This window comes from Hibiscus syriacus, unplaced genomic scaffold (genome assembly GCF_006381635.1).
Source record: "Hibiscus syriacus cultivar Baekdansim isolate YM2019G1 unplaced genomic scaffold, ASM638163v2 tig00110575_pilon, whole genome shotgun sequence".
Classification (NCBI taxonomy): domain Eukaryota; kingdom Viridiplantae; phylum Streptophyta; class Magnoliopsida; order Malvales; family Malvaceae; genus Hibiscus; species Hibiscus syriacus.
This window is the reverse complement of record NW_024062786.1, coordinates 1-22,693: the sequence shown is the minus strand read 5'-3', so window position 1 is coordinate 22,693 and position 22,693 is coordinate 1. Positions and strand designations below refer to the sequence as shown.

General features: G+C 35.2%; 2 protein-coding genes and 1 pseudogene across 2 annotated transcripts; 1 reads left to right on the top strand and 2 right to left on the bottom strand.

The window, feature by feature from the left end:
- Positions 1–214: 214 nt before the first annotated feature.
- Positions 215–2,729, bottom strand: LOC120133029. Its single transcript, XM_039149695.1, has 5 exons — positions 2,709–2,729; positions 1,982–2,215; positions 1,638–1,898; positions 649–808; positions 215–536 (listed from the first exon to the last, which is right to left on the bottom strand). The coding sequence occupies exons 1-5, from the start codon at positions 2,727–2,729 to the stop codon at positions 358–360; spliced, it is 855 nt and encodes a 284-aa protein (XP_039005626.1). The 3' UTR covers positions 215–357.
- A 1,509-nt stretch (positions 2,730–4,238) lies between these two features.
- LOC120133028 lies at positions 4,239–10,670 on the top strand (annotated as a pseudogene).
- A 2,675-nt stretch (positions 10,671–13,345) lies between these two features.
- Positions 13,346–13,921, bottom strand: LOC120133045 (calcium-binding protein KIC-like). Its single transcript, XM_039149703.1, has one exon. It carries the CDS (start codon positions 13,835–13,837, stop codon positions 13,454–13,456), a length of 384 nt encoding a protein of 127 aa, XP_039005634.1. The 5' UTR covers positions 13,838–13,921; the 3' UTR covers positions 13,346–13,453.
- Positions 13,922–22,693: the final 8,772 nt, after the last annotated feature.

The window sequence follows — 22,693 nt, the reverse complement described above, 5'->3', positions numbered from 1 at the left end:
TAAATGTCAACTCTCTATTATATTTCCATGGGGTCTGCATGTGCAAATAATGACAAGCTTCACCAATTTAGTTTGTTCATATACAAATTCTCGGTATCTACTCGCTATTGCTCAGTGCATTTAAGCATTTCAATCATGTGATTAGGTGCCTTTGATGAATCCAAGTACCGAATAAGTAAGCTGGTATTTATTCCATGAAATTTCAAGGTGGGAATGAAGCACAATTAATTGGTTTCATATTAAAGATTGAAGCACAAGAATCATAACCGCTCTGACGTATTCATTATATGTTTGATGGGTAAGTTTTCGATGATACAAGCTCCTAAGCAGAGATAGTAAACACAGTACCAGGCAAGATCAAGGCCATTTAGTGAACTCGAAAACTTTGAGAACGATTTCTATACCTGTGGGGATTTGCCAGATAAAAAGAATAACATTAACTGCATTCAAGGCAATGTGAACGCTCCTTGCAGTCTCATTCCCTTTTTGCATTGCCGGTACTAGCGCTGCAGCTGCAGCCCATAACACCGTAATAGCTGCAAAACAAACACCAAGACAGAAAAGTGGAGTCACTTCCTACACACTTAAAATATTGAAGTTCCTATTTTTCATTAATATTCTCAGAGAAGTCAGAATCATAAGGTGTACCTGCTCCTGCAAACAGATGGGGACCTGGGTAAAGCTTTCCTGACCTAAACCATGTGTTGAGACCTCCACCAACAGACTCAAAAACCCCAAACCCTAGCAGTATTGATCCAGCATTGAAGTGTCTATCCCTGTATGACCCTTTCACCAGCTCCTTCCTCTCCTGAAAGATCACAAATGTTCGTATAGTTTCAGAGCATATAAGGCATAGCAATTATACATGATTTCAAAAAGAATTATGCTATTTAAGTAGTGTTATTACATATCAGTGAATTCAAGTTGAGCATGTCTACTTATTGAGAGTTAGTTTTACCTCTTTTAGCTTGAGCTGTTTTACAAGAAACCTCTATCTCCCTAGTGATTTTCGAATTAGTACAGACGACCCTAATCAGTGAACACTAGTGATCCAATGCAGTAAGACTTGTGATCCAATTAGCATACAATTTATTATAAAACTATTGAGTAAAACAAACAATTCACAACCTTAAGAGTTGATTCATTTATAATTGTGTATTAGTATTTCAAAGAACGGTTTGCATCCCAATCAATCATATTTCATTCCTATTAAACGAACCAAAGAAACTAATCCTATGGAATTACTGTGTATATAAGTAGCATTGGGCTTGAGGCATGTAGAGAACTTGCCCCCACAAAGCCGGAAAGCCCTCCAAACTCTAACTAGAACTAGTTAAAATGGCCTAACATAATTGTGTAAGAGTTTTGTTGTTGTAAAGTAAGAATTGTAACTCCAAAAGACAACTTTTATAATGTAAGACTTGTCTCTAATCGTGAACTCTCCTAGAGGATGTAGGATATAGATACACCCCAAAGTCTAAATCTTTATAAACTACTAATATCAACTACAATTATAGAGAAATCATTGGATATCACATTAACAGAGATCGGGACATGAAATCTTGGGTTCATGCACAAATATTGGGATGACCTGCAAGTTAAAACAATATTAAAAGTTGGGTTGAAATGAAGCAAACCTCAGTGAGCTTCTGAATTTCGAGTTCGACGGAAGACGGGGGTGCTTCCACTGGTTTCCCTTCTGGGGTAACAGCAGCGGGCGTAACTTGTTTTTTGAGCTCATTAATCTCATTCTGGATGGTCCTGACTCGCCTCCATTGCCAACCCAAGTAGCCAGCCCACAAAGAGTAAAAGAACAGACCACCCATGACAATTGGGTGTATAAGTGCTACACTTCTTCCCTCAAGAATCCCAAACTCTCCATTAACAGCAAGAGCATCCTTTTATTCATTGAAAAAAAATGACATCAAAGGACATTCCAAAATGAAAAGAAAAGAACAATGAGGATTGCATTTGTTTTCACCTGTGTGTCAAAGAAGAAGGGCAATGCGACGGTTGTAAGGGGAAGAGAAGCTGATTTCAGGTGACGAAAGGTTTCGGTGAAGAGTTTTGGAGGGTTAACCGACTCGTTGCGGATGATTTGCTTAGTGGGGATCGAAAGGAGTGGCAATTTAGATTGGAGATGGTGTGTGTTTGGGGGTAAAATGGGGGATTTGAGTAGGCTGAGTGTGGCTGCCAAGCTCTCTAACTCTGTCTTCTAGGAGAGCCGGGCTGAGAGTTAAGAATGATGAAACTGTATACAACGAAGCTGTAGGAAAAGATAAGAAACAAGAGATCCAAGATGTGTGTTGCATCTTGACGTGCTTTGCTCTAATTTGTTTTTACTTCATAAACGGGTCCCACCAGTTAACCTTTTAGGCCTGGACTCCTAAACTCTCGCTAAATGCACGTGGATAACTATTTGCTTTGTTGGGTTTAGGGTATAAATGTATAGAGCATATTGTTTGATTTTTAAGTGATATAAATAAGTTTTATTTATATATATTTAATAAGTCAACTAATATAACTAAGTATAATGTATTGATTTGTTTATAAGTTTATTTACACATTTTATTTTTTCTTTTATTTTTTATAACTTTTTTAATAATATATAGTAAGTATGAGGCAATATATGTTCAAAGATAATTTTCACCCATTTAACATTGAACGGTCACACCCATGACCTCAAAGAATAATAACAATTCATTTACCACCGAGATCATTTGGTTCATGTTATTTTTTTATAACTTAAATATTAGTAAAAATAGGGACTAAATTGAACACAATGTAAACTTTGTTCAAGCTGTAGAATCTAAAAAGTTTAAAAACTAGTAGTATAATTTAACTATATTTCTTTAACCGGCAAATAAAAGAGTAAAATGAATGTGCAACCCACATTTTCACTAAACGAACATGTTGACGAATATATAAACGAATATGTACGTGAACGTTAAACGAACATGTTCATGTACACTAAATGAATTGAACAAAATCACTTTTAACAATAAACAGCAAACACATACATAATATTAAAAATTTAAACAAACACAAACTAAATATAAACATAATTTTTTTTTATAAAAGTTGTTAGTTTTATTATAAATATGAAATATCCAAAATCTACAATAAACGTTTACGACCATAAACGTAAACTAAATATATAACTATGACATTTTCCTAAAATCATCAACACAAAAACTAGTCACTTAAGATCACACAAGAACCATATAAGAAAGATTAAAAATTTAACAAAAAATAGATACAAACAGATATGACTATATCGACATATGAATCATAAAATGAAATAAAACTATTGAAAGAATACCGACGAATGACAAATCAGAATCGAGCGAAGTGAAAAAAAAAACTATTCAAAAACGTAAATTGTGTATCCAAATCTAATCAGATGGTCTAAAGTAAAGAAAATCATCATGATAACAAATAAACATCATCATGATAACAAATAAACATCATCTTAATTAATCGTGACGATCAATCTAACCATGAGAAAAAAAATAAACTAAAATAATAACCAAACAACAAATGCGTATCACAAAAATAGAAAAAATATTTATAAATACAAAGAAAAATAAACTCTAAAGTAGAAAATAATACATGTTATAAAAACAACACTAAATATAAGCATATTTAAATATAAAACAAATAAACAAAGATATAACCTTATTGTTTAAACTCATTAATTTACCTTTTTTTTAATAGGTTTGAAAAGTATTACGGTTGAGATGGGTCTAGAAAACATCAAGGGAAGGAAAGGGTGCTGCCAATGTGTGGAGGATCGATCATTTCTATTAAAAAAATTGACGGTCATCTAAATTATATGTTATTTGTTGATTGAGATATGATAAAATAATATTTTAATTATGTTTACTGGCACTGTCGTTGCTTTCAAGCACTAGCTCGATAATATAAGGTTTCAAACATTGACTTGATGACACAATATAAATGGAGAATTGATCCATAAAGTACAACTCAAATGGTATGACACTATTTTGTTGAGTTCTCCAACTATTAAAAATTATAAAATAATCACTCGACTATTCATATGTTTCAAATTTATCATTTTCCATTAAAAAATTGAAGGTTGTCTAAACTATACGTTAATATGCTGATTGAGATATGATAAAATTATATTTTAATTATATTTATTGGCACTGTCGTTGCTTTCAAGCACTAGCTCGGCGATATAATTTTTCAAACATTGGCTCAATTACACAATATAAATGGAGAGTGATCCATAAAATACAACCGAAATGGTATTGAGATACGATTTTATCATATTTCATCAACATGTTAACGTTCACCTCAGACGACCTCTAATTTTTAACAAAAAAGGGCGAGTTGGAAACATATGAATAATCTGGTGACTGTTTTATAAGTTTTCATAATTGAATGACTCAACAAAGTAATATCCTATAGTTGGGAGACTCAAAAAAGTTACATCTTATAATCACTGGCCATTTGTGTATTTTACCCTTAAATTTAAAATTTAGAAAACCGTTGATAATTTAAACAATATAATTAATGTTTGATTAAAACTCATTTTTATTGAGACATTATGTAATGTATATTTTATAATAAAATCCAAAACATGATATATTTTATAATATTTAAAAAATTCAGTGTCCAAAGTTCTGCTTTATCTGAATTCCATCACTTCCATCGAAGATTTCGATTTCTCCACCGGCAAGATATCTAATGAAATCGTCCTCCATCTTGACCCAAACCAAATAATTGAGGACAAGTTTTTCTGGATTAACGAAGACAACACTTTGGTGTTAAAGATTCGGAAAGCCGACAAACGAAGAGTTCTCCGTGTTGAAATGTCAAAGCTTGGAAAATTGGTTCAAGTTAGGCACTTAATATTGTAATGTCAAAATTAGGTGCAACAATGTCAAAATTAGGTGCAATAATGTTTGAAAATTAAATGGGTAAATTATAAACTTTAGTCACTAAACTTTAGGGTATTTATAAGATTAGTCCTTAAGTTTCAACTATAAATACCCTAGCTCATTTAGCTTCAAAATCATCCCAAAGCATTCTAGCTTTCTTTCAATACTAGAGAGAATTTAGAGAGTTTCTTGAGAGTTGTTTTCTCCTTTTTATCAAGAGAGAATTATCATTGTTTTCTTCTTGGTAGATCGAGAGAAGTTGTAATTCATATTTTCTCATAGTGAAATTCTTCTACCGTTGCCCGTGGTTTTTACCCTATTTTATATAGGGGTTTTCCACGTAAATTTTGTGTCTTCTTTATCTTCATTTTATTTTCTCAAATTATCAGTTGCGATTTTGCTCTATCCGATAGCCGTCTTCCGCAACAATTGGTATCAGAGCTAGATTAGAGTGTGTAATATCTGCTTATTGTCTTTATGGTTGCCACCAAAAGGTAGATCCTCCAACATAAGAAAGTAAGAAGGTATTACCCATTCTTTGAAGGTTCCAAAGAACTATTCACGATAGTGAAATAGTAGGAGCTATCCGTAAAAAAAGCTATGGCAACGAAATTTGATATTGAAAAATTCAATGGGAGAAATTTCTCATTGTGGAAATTGAAGATGAAGGTCATCCTGAGGAAAGACGGTTGTCTAGCAGCTATCAACAAAAGGCCAGTAGATTTCACATACGACAACAAACGGATCGAAATGGACGGAAATGCTATGGAAAACTTTCATCTAGCATTAGCAGATGAAGTATTGTCAAACATCGAGGAGAAGAAGACATCTAAGGAGATATGAGATCATCTCATCAAATTGTACGAGGCCACATCGCTGCACAATAAAATTTTCCTTAAGAGAAAATTGTACACTCTCCGTATGCCAGAATCTACTTCAGTGACAGAGCACTTAAATACACTGAATACTTTATTTTCTCAGCTTACATCCTTAAGCTGTAAAATAGGAGAACAAGAACATGATGAACTTCTACTTCAAAGTCTACCGGATTCGTATGATCAACTCATCATCAACTTGACAAACAGTAATGTCACTAGTCTAGTCTTTGATGATGTTGCAATTGATGTTCTACAAGAAGAAAATCGGCGCAAGAACAAGGAAGACAGACAAGTAAATCTGCAACAAGCAGAAGCATTGACAACGATGAGAGGGAGATCAACAGAACGTGGCCAAAGCAGCAGTCACAAACATGGTAGATCGAAGTCGAGGAGCAAGAAGAATTTAAAGTGTTACAATTGTGGAAAGAATGGTCATTTGAAGAAGGATTGTTGGAGTCTAAATAAAAACTCCAATCCACAAGGCAATACCACAAACACTTCAGATGATGGAGATGCTCTATGCTGTGAAGCGTCAACCACCGTGGAAGGAAGAAAACGATTTGCAGATATATGACTCATTGATTCGGGAGCAACATATCACATGACCTCAAGAAGAGAATGGTTCCATCATTATGAACCTGTCTCAGGAGGATCTGTGTATAGTTGCAATGATCATGCCTTAGAGATCGTTGGCGTGGGAACTATCAAATTGAAGATGTATGACGGAACAATTAAAGTTGTTCGAGATGTGCGGCACGTGCAAGGCCTGAAGAAAAATTTATTATCCTACGGATTGTTGGATAATAATGCAAGCAAGATTAAAACACGGAAAGGAATCATGAAAGTGTTCCGTGGAGCACTTGTGGTACTGAAAGGCGAAAAAATAGTTGCAAACTTGTACATGCTGAAGGGAGAGACTTTGGTAGAAGCAGAAGCCTCTGTTGCCTCATGTAGTTCAGATTCGACAATGGTATGGCATCAGAAACTTGGACACATGTCAGAACAAGGAATGAAAGTCATTGTAGAGCAAAAGCTACTTCTAGGCTTAACAAAGGTATCACTTCCTTTGTGTGAGCATTGCATAACAAGTAAGCAGCACCGGTTGAAATTCAACACATCAATTCTAGAGGCAAAAGTGTTCTAGAATTGGTTCACTCTGACGTATGGAAAGCACCAGTAACGTCCCTAGGTGGAGCAAAATACTTTGTCTCATTTATTGATGACTACTCCAGGAGATGTTGGGTGCACCCTATTAAGAAGAAGTCAGACGTGTTTTTAACTTTCAAAAACTTCAAAACGCGGGTGGAACTTGATTCTGGAAATAAGATCAAGTGTTTCAGAACAGATAATGGAGGAGAATACACAAGCGAAGAATTTGATGACTTTTGCAGGAAAGAAGGCATCAAAAGACAGTTCACAGTGGCGAACACTCCTCAACACAATGGAGTGGCAGAGCGGATGAACAGAACCTTGTTAGAAAGAACAAGAGCAATGTTGAGGGACGCAGGCCTAGAAAAATCATTATGGGCAGAAGCAGTTAATACCGCCTGTTATTTGGTGAATCGAGCTCCATCAACTGCAATAGAGCTGAAGACACCAATGGAGATGTGGACTGGTAAACCAGTTGATTATTCAAACCTCCATGTATTTGGAAGTATAGTGTACGTGATGTACAACGCCCAAGAAATTTCAAAGCTGGATCCAAAATCCAGGAAATGCAAATTCTTGGGGTATGCTGATGGAGTAAAGGGGTATCGCTTGTGGGATCCCACTGCCCGCAAAGTGATCATTAGCAGGGATGTTATCTTTGTAGAAGATAAACTACAAAGAAAAGAAGACGATGATAGCGCTGAAAAGTCAGAGACTACTCAGATACATGTGGAAAAAGAGTTTGAAGAAGGAGATTCTTCTGAAGCAGAACCAGCACATGATGAACAAGAACCATAGGTTCTGAAGCTCCAACAACTCGTCAATCAGATCGTGTGAGAAGACGTCCCAATTAGCACTCAGATTATGTTATAGAAGGTAATATTGCATACTGCCTTTTAACAGAGGACAGTGAGCCATCAACATACCAGGAGGCAATACACAGCTCAGATGTTTCACTGTGGATGATGGCGATGCAAGAAGAAATCGAAGCCCTTCATAAAAATAATACATGGGACCTTGTGCCACTACCACAAGGAAGGAAGCCAATTGGTAACAAATGGGTTTTCAAAATCAAGCGAAATGGTGACGATCAAGTGGAGAGGTATCGTGCAAGACTGGTGGTCAAAGGATATGCTCAAAAAGAAGGTATTAATTTCAATGAAATATTTTCTCCTGTGGTTCGACTAACAATAGTTCGAGTAGTTTTGGCAATGTGTGCTAAATTGGACTTACATCTAGAGCAGCTAGATGTTAAAACAACTTTTCTTCATGGAAATCTTGAAGAAGAAATTTATATGCTCCAGCCTGAAGGTTTTGAAGAAAAAGAAAAGAAGAACTTGGTTTGCAGGTTGAACAAATCTCTGTACGGTCTAAAGCATGCGCCGAGGTGTTGGTATAAGAGATTTGATTCCTTCATTATGTGCCTTGGATACAATAGACTTAATGCAGACTCTTGTGTTTATTTCAAGAGGTCTGGTGATAACGATTTTGTTATATTGATGTTGTATGTGGATGATATGTTGGTTGCAGGACCCAACAAAGATCATATTGAAGAATTGAAGGCACAACTGGCTAGAGAATTTGAAATGAAGGACTTGGGATCAGCAAACAAGATTCTAGGGATGCAAATTCACCGAGACAGAAGTAATAGGAAGATTTGGCTTTCACAAAAGAATTACTTGAAGAAAATCTTGTCACGATTTAGCATGCAAGATTGTAAGCTAATTTCTACCCCTCTTCCTATTAACTTCAAATTATCTTCTAGTATGAGTCCTAGCAGTGAAGAAGAGAGGATAGATATGTCTCGAGTACCGTATGCATCAGCAGTGGGAAGTTTAATGTTCGCTATGATATGCACAAGACCAAACATTGCACAAGCAGTGGGAGTGGTTAGTCGGTACATGGCGAATCCAGGCAAAGAGCATTGGAATATTGTAAAGAGGATCCTAAGATACATCAAAGGGACCTCAAATGTTGCATTATGTTACGGAGGATCAAACCTACTAATCAATGGGTATGTAGATTCTGACTATGCAGGAGATTTGGATAAAAGCAAATCTACTACAGGATATGTGTTCAAAGTTGCTGGTGGATCTGTAAGCTGGGTTTCAAAATTGCAGTCAGTTGTGGCTACGTCCACAACAGAGGCAGAATATATAGCAGCTACACAAGCCAGTAAAGAAGCAATTTGGTTGAAGATTCTATTGGAGGAGCTTGGGCACAATCAAGAGTATGTCTCTCTGTTTTGTGACAGTCAAAGCGCCTTGCATCTAGCAAGGAATCCAGCATTTCATTCAAGGACTAAGCACATACGAGTTCAGTACCATTTCATTCGTGAAAAGGTGGAAGAAGGAACGGTAGATATACAGAAGATCCATACCAAAGACAACATAGCAGATTTCATGACGAAGGCAATCAATGCTGATAAATTTACCTGGTGTCGATCCTCTTGTGGCCTGTCAGAGACGTAAGCAACATGATGGTACAAGGTAGAAAGAATGGTGTGAAGATATGATTGTTCCAATCAAATCTTCAAGTGGGAGATTGTTGAAATGTCAAAGCTTGGAAAATTGGTTCAAGTTAGACACCTAATATTGCAATGTCAAAATTAGGTGCAACAATGTCAAAATTAGGTGCAATAATGTTTGAAAATTAAATGGGTAAATTATAAACTTTAGTCACTAAACTTTAGGGTATTTATAAGATTAGTCCTTAAGTTTCAACTATAAATACCCTAGCTCATTTAGCTTCAAAATCATCCCAAAGCATTCTAGCTTTCTTCCAATACTAGAGAGAATTTAGAGAGTTTCTTGAGAGTTGTTTTCTCCTTTTTATCAAGAGAGAATTATCATTGTTTTCTCCTTGGTAGATCGAGAGAAGTTGTAATTCCTATTTTCTCATAGTGAAATTCTTCTACCGTTGCCCGTGGTTTTTACCCTATTTTATATAGGGGTTTTCCACGTAAATTTTGTGTCTTCTTTATCTTCATTTTTATTTTCTCAAATTATCAGTTGCGATTTTGCTCTATCCGATAGCCGTCTTCCGCAACACTCCGGCCTTATCTCCAACACATCCAATCAGTTTCCGACGAATTCGATGAGAAGAAACGAGAGTTGAAGCTATACGTGAACGTCGTCAATAATCATGATGATCGAAAGCGATGGTCGAACGTTCCTTTCACGCATCCTTCTACGTATGAAACGTTAGCCATGGGATCGGACCTTAAAAACAAAGTCAAATCCGATCTGCACTCTTTCCTGGAGGCCAAACATTATTATCATCGGCTGGGTCGGTTATGGAAACGGGGTTACCTCCTTTACGGTCCTTCAGGTACCGGAAAATAAAGCTTTATTGCTGCCACGGCTAATTTCTTGAGCTACGATGTTTACGACATTGATTTGTCTAAGGTTCCTAATGATTCCGTTCTTAAACTTCTCTTGTTACAAAGCACTAACAAATCATTGATCGTTACCGAGGATCTCGACCTGTATTTGTCGGAGAAATCGACGAATGTGAGTTTGTCGGGGATTTTAAGTTTCATGGATGGGACTTTAACCTCCAGTTGTGGCGAAGAAAGAGTCATGGTGTTCCGATGAACGGCGAAGATCACGTTGACCTGGCGATTCTTAGACCGGGACGGATTGATGTTCATTTACATTTCCCATTATGTAATTTCACGGCTTTTAAAACACTGGCCAATAGTTACCTAGAGCTCATGGATATACCCAATTTATAAACTATTTCTCTATACATATAAACCACAGTTCACAAGTATACATATATTAGTAATTTTTTTATTAATCTGAGTAAGTATGTCATATATGTTCATAGATCATTCTCAACCTTTCAATATTAAATGCTCAAATCCTAACATTTATGATACTCGAACCCGAATCATCAACAAAAAAATATCGATGCATTTACCAAGTCACTAATTCAATGCTATATTTTATATTTGCAAAATTTTATAATGAACAATCCAAGAAAATATAAAATAAAACAAGGGTAAAGGAATAGAAGACGAAACATTTTATTAATTTGAAAAGGGAAATTAACAAGAGCACGTGGATAGTTTCTTCATCTCACTGATCTCTAAATCAGGACCGGCGTTTACCTCAATTTTTGCCCCTTTCAACGCCGTGGCGTGATCAGCGCCGTTGATATTACCGTCACCATACTCCAACGATTTTCTACAGAGCACACCGTAAATTTCTTGGAGCAGCTTGAAAAACCCTTTATCCACGTTGTCACCGCTAACTCCAAGTATATATTCATGCATGTTAAAGTAGAACATTGACGATGTTTGTCCATTTGCAGTGAAGCATGCTAAGAAAGGTTTAAAGATTAGGTAAATACTATTTTCCAGACTTTAAAGTTTTATATCCGATTCCAAATTAATTAATCTAATTATGTTACAATAAATGATATTCAATAGATTGGAGAATCTGATCTTCAATAAGCAACATTCTTTTACCTACTGCTACTGCTACTGCTACTGCTACTGCTACAAGTGATCTGATTAACGTTGCTATTTTTCACCTAACCTTCACCATGATGATGCAATAACACATGTTTTTTGTTCACTTCAGAAAGTGTCAAAAATTGATGAAATTTAACTCACATGAACTAGACAGGTTATATGTTGATCAAACTGAGTTGTAGTTGATGAAATCCGAGATACAGGGGAAGGGTGAAAGAAGCTAACCTTTCTTAGCCGGCTGTATCCCAGATCTGAGCTTTGATGACTTTGCTCTTAATGGTAACAGTCCTGGTCTGGAACTCTACCCCGATTGTGGACTTGGAATCAAAGCAAAACTCATTCTTGGTAAACCTGGACAGAATCTGAGTCTTCCCAACAGCCTAGTCACCAATCACCACCACTTTGAACACGTAATCTATTTTCTCTGGAACATTCTCATGCCGATTCTCCACCTCAACACCGCTCATCTCTTCATTCATTTTCACTTCTCTCCTTTTTTCCGGCCAAGAAAAACAAATTCGACGAAGACCCTTTCTCCTCCTCTCTTTGCCAGTGGTAATCAAATAAGAAGCTCCAGTTTGGGTATTGTTGTTGGCCTTAGTGTCGAGGGTAAGTTGGAGCGAGTAAAGAAATAGAGAAAAAGAGGGTATAGGACAAGACTGGTGTTTCAATACGGTCGTGTCCTTGTCTCTCTATTAATGCTTTATCGTTTGTGTACCATTTGTTGTTTTCATTGATTTAATTCCAAAGAATGGGAAAAGCAACTTTCTTTTTGCTTAAACTGAAACATAGTTCCACACTCAGACACAACAATGATTTCATAATTCCCGGCACCATCTCCGGGTGAAAATCAGCTGTTGCTTTTGCAAAAGAAAGGGTTTTGACAGAGGAAAGGAAAAACAATAAGAGATAGCTGAGCCCCAAAGCTCGAATTAATTTTTTATTGTTTAAGAAAATCTGAACGATAGTTCCCTTACATCTAATGGTATCTTAATTGAACTCCAACTCTATTTATTCTATTAATTATTATTTGAAGAAAACCTTTCCACAAGGCAAAGTCCTAATATAACTCAATGTATGTCTACCTATCATATGAATTCCCTACTCAAATCTGTCTTGGGTTCTTGAATCCTAACTTGACTCCACTTATATTTACTTGATGGTTTGGTAGTCTTGGGTGTGACCCTTTTGGATGGCAGCAGGTAAAATTCGGTTGTAGCCTTGGTGTGGCGTGATCCTCAAGTGGACTCGGCTGTGGCCTTGATATTTTGCTCGGTCCTCCTTGAGCACCTTCGGGTCTTGACTTGAAGCCTGTAGCAACAGTACTATCATCTTCTTTAACTTGAGCTAGTGAATTGAACAAGTATATCCTTATAGTATTCACTTACTATCTTATTACTTCGATGAATGTATATATTTACATTGACAACATTTGATGGTTAAAATTTATTTTCTCATGATGCACGTTAAACTAGTCAGAAAATATATGCGTTTGTGTTTCCACTCAAGATCAAGATGTCTTAAGGGCAAAATTTCGACATGATTTTCCAAAGTATTCTTTGGCTATCTGCCTAGCTCTGTATTCCCTTTTGATGATCAATAAATAGCAGCTGCTTCCTTTTTTTAACCCCTGTTTTCTATTTGTTCTTTAGTGGTCTTAAACTATTAGTACTCGGTTGTAATTCTGAGCCCCAGTTGATGGCTGATCATTTTGGTACTGCTGGAGATTGTATGGAACTATGGATGATTATTTTGATTAGAAAAAACAAAATGATCTTCCTCTGTGTCTTCTGCAATTTGGCTTATAATCATTGCAGAAAATTACACATCGGGTTTTGAGGATACTTACCGGCGAGATAGAATTCAGTATTTTTGTCTGCAAGTAAAACGATCGTTAACAAGTCTGGCGCTTTCTATACGTGCAATCCCTATTGGAACCATCATTTGAATGATCATTTTCATTAACAATTAAAACTTTTTGCAGTACAATACCATCTTAATGCACCAGACACAAACAAATACAAAGTCAAAAGGAAAAATCAAGCAGAGGGATTCTTGAGCTCCTGATCAATGGCCTTCTGGAGCCAAGTCTCGGCATCCTCCATCATTTCAGGGCTAAGCCTAACCATGAGGATACAGAACTCAGTCTGGTTCAGCGCCCCATCCCCGTCGAGATCGCCTTCTCTAACCATCCCTTCAGCTTCCTCTCTGCTCATCCCTTCCATCCCCAAAAGACCCGAATTCCTCCTCAGACTCTCCGGCGTAATCAACCCTTTTTCCCCGTCAGCCAGAAGCCGAAACCCTCCACATAACTCGTCTACAAAAGCTTCTACGTCCAGCTTCTCGGCCATCACAGGCAACAAATCCTCGAACTTGCTTGTTGCTGCTGCTGTTGTTCTTCCATTAATTTTGTTGTGTTCCATTATGATGAGTTTGTCAAGGAACTAAGTTCTTATTTTTAGGGGAACTGGACTGAAGGTGCGCAAGGTAGACTTTGCACCGAGGGGAGCATGCTATATAAGGACATGTTTCATCGTTTCTCTATCGTTTTTTTTCCATGGACCGTTTGATTGGGGAGTGATGTGACAATAACCGAAATGAATCATTTTAGCCTAAAAGGAGTAAATAATCAAGTGCGTATGATTCAATCATCTTGCGAAAATGAACGGTTGGATTCGTATTTTTATGGTCGTTGAAGCACTTCATGTATTGGTCTACCTGGTAATTCTTTTGTTCTGGTATAATTGGTTTTTTGGGTTTATTATTATTTGTCAATTTAACAGTTTCCAGGAAGCTGCAGTTGTAAATGGAATAGGCCATAAGGGATTCGGTGGATAGACGTTATCAATTTGACAGAAAGAATTGATTAAATTGTGCAGTGGTGACTTTCTATGAAGGTTCCTATACCCCTCTCTATCATTAGTTAAATGTACTTGGAATCTTCCAATTTGTTTGTCACCTATATATCTACCGTTCCGTAAAGAAACCAGAAGATTTCTAAACCCTACCCTTAGCCCCAATCTTTGATTTTGTTTCCTTTGCACATGGATCCTTAAACCAATCTTCAGTTCGTTTAGAACATAGCCTGTTTTATCACAAGAAATAGTTTTTATACTACGTGACAATAAGGTTTGAAGCATTCTATAGATGTTGTCATCAATGTCGTCATGCTCGCTAAATGATTGCAAATTGGAAAGAAGTTTCGATGAAAAATAAACAATTTGTGCATCGGAGAAGACAAAAAACAATTAAAGTTGGACCCAGTCTAGCTTAACCGTAGCTCTTTCAAATAGTAGCGTCTATCAAAATACGATGGTTTGTCCTTACACTAGTTAAGCCTAAAAAACAAGAGTATGGGTCGGAGAATGTCATGGAAGTGGTCTAGGCCCCTGAACCATTCTGTCTCCACCACACCTCTTGCAGCTACTATTTTTGGAGCAGTTCAGAAGCAGCTACCATTGTTTCTTAAGTCACTACCGTTTTTGTCCATTATTAAAAGGCAAAAGCTCTGGCCTTTTTGCCCCAAAGTAAAAGATTTCAGGTCATACTTTTGCCATAGGAATCATTCTAAGCATATACCAACCAGATTGTCTCGTTGTACACCTATCTGAACCTCTACTCTGAGTCGGTCTACCTCTACTAGTTAAACCAGAATTAGAACCAGAACTAGTTGGGCTACTCTGATCCCTAACTTGGGTCGATCCCTAACTTGGGTCGATGCCTGAACTAAAGCTTGAGACTAACTAGGACCATATGAACCAGAACCCGAAAGAAGACACTCCTTGAAACAATACTCTAAAGACCCACAACAAAGACACTCTAATTCTCTTCCAACACTCTCCAGGATGTCTCTTGTTACAGTAAGAGCACACAATATCTCATAACCACCAGTCGAACCGCCAGAAGTAACAATTGGAGCAATAGATGTGACCAGTCTCACTCTAGCATAACCCTAAGAACTCGCATCATTTATCGATCTTTTGCTGAACTAATTCACATAACTCGTGTGTGTAGATGGTCCAGATTACCTCCGGTTCTTGTCACTATTATGGGGTTTGGGACCTGTCGATAACAACTCACTCTTCTCAGTAGTTCTGGCCCGAACAACAAAAGTATTCAACAGTCATGATGTAAGGCAACAATCGAATGAATCGAAAGGCGAAGACCTTTTAGGAACCAATCACACTTCTCTTTCTCATTCGAAACCAACCCTGTAGCATACTTGACCAATCTCATAAACTCAATCTCATATTCGGTCACAGACATATAATTCTGCTTTAAATTCATAAAATCCTCCCGAAACTTTGCCAAATACTCAGGCCCCACATAGAGATCCTGGAAAGCCTGTTGAAAATGTTCCTAAGTGACCCGTCCGGCTGGAACACTATCCTGCTTAAATTCCCACCAGTCTCGAGCTTCACCGCTTAACAATGATACATTAGCCCTCAACATACGATCAATCGGATAATCCATCTCCTCAAAAGTTGGTGCAGTTTCTTCAACATCAGCGATATCAATCTCAATCTTACCTACAAACACAGTCATCCCAACAGCTAAAAACTCAGTCGATATGGGTTTCCTGACACTCCCAGTTTGACGGAGGTAACGAAGTAGCTTTTGATTCACTGTAACAGTATCAAACTCAACAGTCTCACTATACTCGAATTCTTATGATCCCTCACTCTAAGCCTGGGTTGCGGGTGGGTTTTCATTCTTAGCCTGATGAACTTTCGTTTGATTCGCAGGTTGCTATCCAATCTCGGTCTCATCAACTTGATTCGGATTTTGGGTTTGACCCACAGTAGAATGAGGATCAATCCAAGCTTGAGTGGTATGACCTCGTCGATTTGCTAAACGAGAACTCTTACACGGTATTATAAGAACTATCTACAAAACCAACGTCTAATATTACAATCGGTACTTGGAGTCTCTAAAATATAAAATATTAGCAATTAAGAAAAATATAAACAATTTTATTCAAAAAAAATTCTCCTAGTAAATCAAAAATATTTTATACAGACAAAAATCATTATTTTTTTTTAAAAAAGTTTACGATTGTGCTCCACAGTCCGAAGGTTGAACATGACTCTGATACTATTAAATATAACCCCTAAATTTAACCTAGAGAAAAATTAAATCAAATCTCAAAAGTCGCATTAAAAATTGATTTTGAATTTTGAACTCTAAATACTCATTTAATACTAGAAGACATTCAAACCCCAAAATTAATAAATATTATTAAATAAATAATCGAAGAAAATCTAGTATGTCAAATAAGTATTAAAACATTCTTAGCAATCTATAATAATAAATTAATTACCAATTTCCCAAAATGTTTAAACAAAATAAATATTTTTTGAATAAAATATTGACAAAGTAATAATCATAAAATCTGAAAAAATGGCATACTATATAAATAACGAAAATGAGGAATGTGAACTTCAAGTACTGAATCTTCTAATTTTGAGTATCTGAAAGTGAAACTATGAGAAAGTAAGCTACAAGGCTTAATGTGTCTTTAAACTGCAAACATAAACAAATAAAAGCGTAGTCCAAAGCATTCACATAAATATATTCATACGCCAAATCATCAACAATAATGTCATTTTAAATGTTATGCAAATGCTCATACACCTGCTCATACTCCTAACACACCATCCGAAGAGTGGTTCCCATAACCACACTATATACCAACCAAACACACTATGTGAATAGGGTTTGTCACATAAGCAAAACCCACTAAATGCCATATTATCTGATGTTTGTTCCGATCCGAATAATATTATTTCCGAAGCTTATATCAATTATATATATATATATTTCGATAAATCAATCACATCTACTCAATATATTCACACAGTCATATTCTGATTCAGACAATTAAACCTGTATTATATAACTACATTTTTCAAATTCTAATTATCACAACAAATTCACAAAAAGACATGCCTCTAGTTATTTTTGAACCAGCCAAACAACAAGCAATCAAACAATTAATATAGCACAAGAAAAAGAGACACATTTTGACAAAGCTAGCGTCTGTAATACCCTTTACCATAGTCAGCTCGAGCGATAGGTCGATCCGAATTAGAACCTACGAAAATAATTTAATTAATTATTAAAATGTTCTAAGGTTAACGACATAACTAAACACAAAAAAATTAATTAAATTTTCGCTCACCATAAACACGATTAACTCAAATCGGTTTGAAATTCGCGGATAACTGAAGCGGTGACTGTAGCTCAGTTCCCGGTTCAATTTCACTTGTGAAATTTTTCAACGTTCGAACTAAATGCCATTCCACAATTTCCAGATTAAATCATACTCAACGACGAATAAAAATATTTTTGACTCGTTCGAAAGTCCCGACAATTGCTTCCGATTCAAATATAATATTATGCCAGTGCCGAAAAAGGGCACTGTCGACTACCAAACTACACCAACAGCAATCCACGGGTCGGGGATTCCACGGCCGGCCTTCCCATGGCCTTAAACGGCCGACGGCGACATTAATGGAGGAGAGGCGAAGTGGCAGCAACTTAAACGACTCCCACACGGACGGTGAAAGCGACCCCGACGGAGCAAAAACCAGTCAGGTCTTTCCCATACGAGCGGCCGATTACACACGGCGACGGCGGCATTTTAACGAGCAAGGCTCGTTGTTTCAACACAACAGCCCCAACGGAAACGGGGTTACGAAGAACGACGATGAAGCGTTGAAGGCCAAGGACGGCGCTGCTAGGGTTTTAAGCGTGAGGATGAAAATGGGAAGAATGACTCCGCGCATAAGATAATCGTGCAGGAGGAAGGACCGAAGGAGCTTGTTTTAAAGTGAAATGGTTCAATTATTAGATTGGTCATCCTACGTTTTAGAGTTTCCACAAAAAGAACGAAATTTATGAGTTATTTACAAAATGATCACCTAATTTCCTAAAAATTCAATTAGGTCTTAAATTAAATTTTAGGTTTTAATGAAAAATCCCCCAACTTCTAGAGTTTTAGATTTGGGAAAAAATCGGGGTGTTACACGAAAGTTACTTGATCGTGTCCATAATCTAGCTATCTTAGTAAAGGAATTTGCTAGGTTAGACTTGCTTTTGTCAAGTAGGTTTAATACACTAACGACCGGAGAGTACTCATCTAACATGTTTGTTGAGACTATTAATTCAACATAGTCGGCACTCGATAGTTTATTATAGGTAATAATCTGTCTCCAAAGTTCGGGAAGTTGTGAGTTACAAATCGCAATGCAAAAGCCTTCTTGATCCACTATTTGTGTTATTACTTAACCTCTTCCATCATTTATTTGATTATCTTACAGAAATTAATCAATTGTGCAATACTATAATTTCTATGGGATGAGATATTCGACACATGCCAATGTGTCCACTTTATTGTTTGTCGCGATAGTGTATACCTGTACTTCTATGGATACATTCACACAAGATCATGGGCATCAAGTTTTTGACGTTATTGTTGAGACTAGACGATGTTATTTTCTATTTATTTTTGCATTGTATTATTTTAGCTTTATACTAACTTAGTTTTTATACTTTTCTTTAGTAGGAATTTTTATAGTGCCTGACTCGGATTAGTTCTGTAATAATACTACTTATTGATCATATTGATAGCAAATTAAAAGTGTTTAGAGGTGATTGTAGTGCATTAGAAAGTCAAAACAAGACAATCTACTATAGATTTCGAAATCCCTCTCATCGATTTCAAAATCTTGTCTAGAATGTAAAAGTTGAGATTTTTGTACAGTAATGATTTCAAACGCGTTTAAAAATGACCATTTACGCCAAACTGTTATTCAGGAGGCCGTAGACCTATAGTATGATCATAAATGAGAACAAATATGTATAAAACACTAGAATAAATGTTAAGTAAGGCCTAAGAGGGTACAAAAAAGAATGGAGACACCGATTAAATGATTAAAGTATCTTGTCATAAATTTTAATATCGATGACTCCCACTAAACTGATCAAACAAGTCACGTAAATTTTTATAATGAAAAATATTGACATATATTCTAATACAATAAAATTATTATAATTTTAATGGAATTAAAATTGAATCATGTTAAATTATTTAATAATAAAAATTTTTTTTACCATATATTTTAATTATGAATTTATTATGATATGTTTGAAAGAATCTCAACTATTTAACAATAAACATATAATGTTATATGTCATGCTTGAGTCTGAGATCTTTAAGGATAACAACCATCATTTTGATTATTGAAGTCGCCAGTTCATTTAAGTATAGACATTAGATACTAACGAATGTAAAGAAATATTTCTATATTTTAAAAGTTTGATGATGTAGTATTATTTTATTAATACTTAAAATATATTTTTTAAGATGATCATAATATAAATTAATAGTATATTACAAATTGGATCGGAGATTAAACCAATTTTTGGTGTCCGATGTACCATTCAACAGTTAAACCAATGAAACAGTAGATGTATCAGGAAAAAAATGAAACCATGAAATAGAAAAAGAAAATATTGGGCTATAAACAATCAAGGTGTCACCTAATATTTAAAAGATAGGTAAGCCACGTTTGACGAGTACTGTTGAGTATCACTAACGATAACCATCACTAAACATTATTAATTGAAATTATAAAAATTTAAAATTCTAAAGCACTCAATGTATAATTAAAATTAATGAAAATTTTAAAGTAAATTATTAAAATAAAATATTAATTACATTATTTCCATAATCTTTTCTAACAATACAAAATTTATAATTGACCTTTAAAATTTTGTTAAAAAAATTAGGGAAAATAATGTAATTAATATTTATTATTTACCTTTAAATTTTTATCTAATTTATAATTATACGTCAAGTTTATTAAAAAATTTATTTTTATAAATTAAATTAATGATATTTAACGATACTCATCTTTAGTGATATTCAGTGTGATCGAACGTAGTAAAAATAATGCAAAACATTTACTAGCTTTGGTCCTGGAAATTTGGTTACTTTATGGGCAATCCATTGCCTTGATGACATATCACCAATTAGGTTCCCTCGAGTGACGTTGTGTAAGAAACACTTTAGGCCCTTGAAGTTCAACATCTTAATAGAAATGGACTTTTGAATACTAAAACTACAATTACTTTCTCAAATAGGTTGTTATCATGAGAAATGGACAAGAGATTTAAATAGCGATCGTATTAAAATAATATTTTTATATAACAATAAGGGATAGTCGAAATCATTTTAATAAAAATAACTGTGTGAAGCAAAATTGCACCAATAATAATAGATTACGGCGGCAATTTAATGAGTAGTGCCCAACTATAGCAATAGAGGGTCGTTATTCCCTATTTTGTTCAGTAGTTGGAATTTTAGATATAAATGATGATACCAGTAAAATCACGCAAGTTAGTATTCACCCCTACGTTTGTGAAGTTGATTTGGCTGTTTCATTGGATTCTAATGGTCTACTTCTGTTTTGGTCACTTTCTAATGATTCAAATGGTATTCTTGACTATCCAACATTGGTTCCTGCATGGAAAATTTGTGGAAAGCATGTAACTCGAGATAAATGTTCTAAATATACAAGCTTCAGTTGGGCACCTTTAGTATTGGCTGAAGATCGGTTTCTTCTTCTGGGACATGTTGGAGTTGACTGCCTTGCAGTAAAGTATTTTCATGGTGAAGATAGTAGAAGATGTTACTGCATATGCACTATACCTTTTACTGGTCCAACCAACATACTTACACTACCATTGTCTTTCTCTTGAATTGAAACGTACAAATGCAATGGGTTTTTACTGTTGGGCACATGGATGAAAAGAGTTTGAGGCTCTTTCCTGGGAAATAACCATGCATGCTTATGATCTGACAAGAAGCTACACTGAATGTAATTTCAATGATAGCAATGTTGAACGCAATGCAGTGAAATTTAAAAATACTATTTCTGGTACAAGATATTGTCTTCATGTTGTTCCATCGTAGCGCATGCGGTTGTTGTCCGAGAGTAACAATCCGAGATAATAATATAACCTAAAAAAAGTAAAAGAAATAATCAATTCTTTATAAATAAAAGAGAATTAAAATGAAAATATTCTTTATATTTGATCTTGTGGTCTGTCGCTACACAGTTTCATTAAAATAAATTTTCGGTCACTCCTTGGTGCTCGAGACCTTTTGATCGTTTGACTCCCACGATACAACAACTTGATGATCAACTACAGTAGCATAACAGTAAAGATCACGAATTTTCCTTGCCTTCGACTATCATGGAAAAACTAAGGGAAAATAATATTTTCTAAGAATGAGAAAATATTTTCAAGAGAAGAAAACTTCTTGAATTCTAATATGTGAAAAATTGAGAAGGTTGTATGTATTTATAGGGGAATTTCGAGAGAGTTTTACTCCATCTAAATCTCTTTTAATAACTAAATTTAAAAAGATAATAATATTTTAAATTTAAAATATTAAATCTGAGAGATTTACTCCAACCAGATATGTTTTAATATCTAAATTTAAACAGATAACAATATCTTTTAAATTTAAAATATTAAACAAATATACGCTTCTTTTATTATTTAAATTAAATCAATATTATTTAATTTATAAAGGATTCTAAATTTATAAATATTAAACTCATCATGTAATTCACCCTATTTCCAACAATCCCCACATTAATAAATTGATGATTTAATCAAAACATTTTAACTCAATATGGTGATAGCCTCTACGACCGATAGTTGCATAAGATAGGTAGTTTCCTCCTTTGAACCTTCCCTTGTGAAAGTATATTTACTTTACTGGTTAAAGAGTAAAAGCGTTGTCCTTGAACTATTTTGTTGTTTGGGTAAACAATGGCATACTTCACACAAGAACTCATTGGTCACAAGAGTTTAGTGTATACCACTTTAATCACTGTTTACATCATAGGAACAGACTTGGGATAAGAAACCCCCACAATGACCGTACACGAGCTATACAATTAGGTTGTCCCTTTGAATCTAGATTTTGGGATCTCTAATCAACAAGGTAGGGTTTTCCTTCACATAACACATTTAAATTTCATTGACTTTAGTCACATTACTTTAGATGTTTTCTCAACTTGATCTCGATTTCAGGTTTGATTCTCCTTAAAAAAATTGAGTTAAAGCAGTTACGTATGCAATGTGTGTTATCAATGATTAACAAATATTATGAACAAATATTACCTTATAATCACTCTAAATTATTAAAAAATAAAGAAATTCTATATTTAAATATATTAAAAATTTTAATTTTAATTTAT

Bases quoted from the DNA above. Each gene is read 5' to 3' on its own strand.
- LOC120133045 (XM_039149703.1), bottom strand. From the start codon at position 13,837: ATGGAACACAACAAAATTAATGGAAGAACAACAGCAGCAGCAACAAGC.
- LOC120133029 (XM_039149695.1), bottom strand. From the start codon at position 2,729: ATGAACCAAATGATCTCGGTG. The intron at 809-1,637 runs GTTTGCTTCATT...GTGATCTTTCAG, and splicing joins AAATTCAGAAGCTCACTGAG to GAGAGGAAGGAGCTGGTGAA. The intron at 537-648 runs GTACACCTTATG...TTTGTTTTGCAG, and splicing joins CCATCTGTTTGCAGGAGCAG to CTATTACGGTGTTATGGGCT.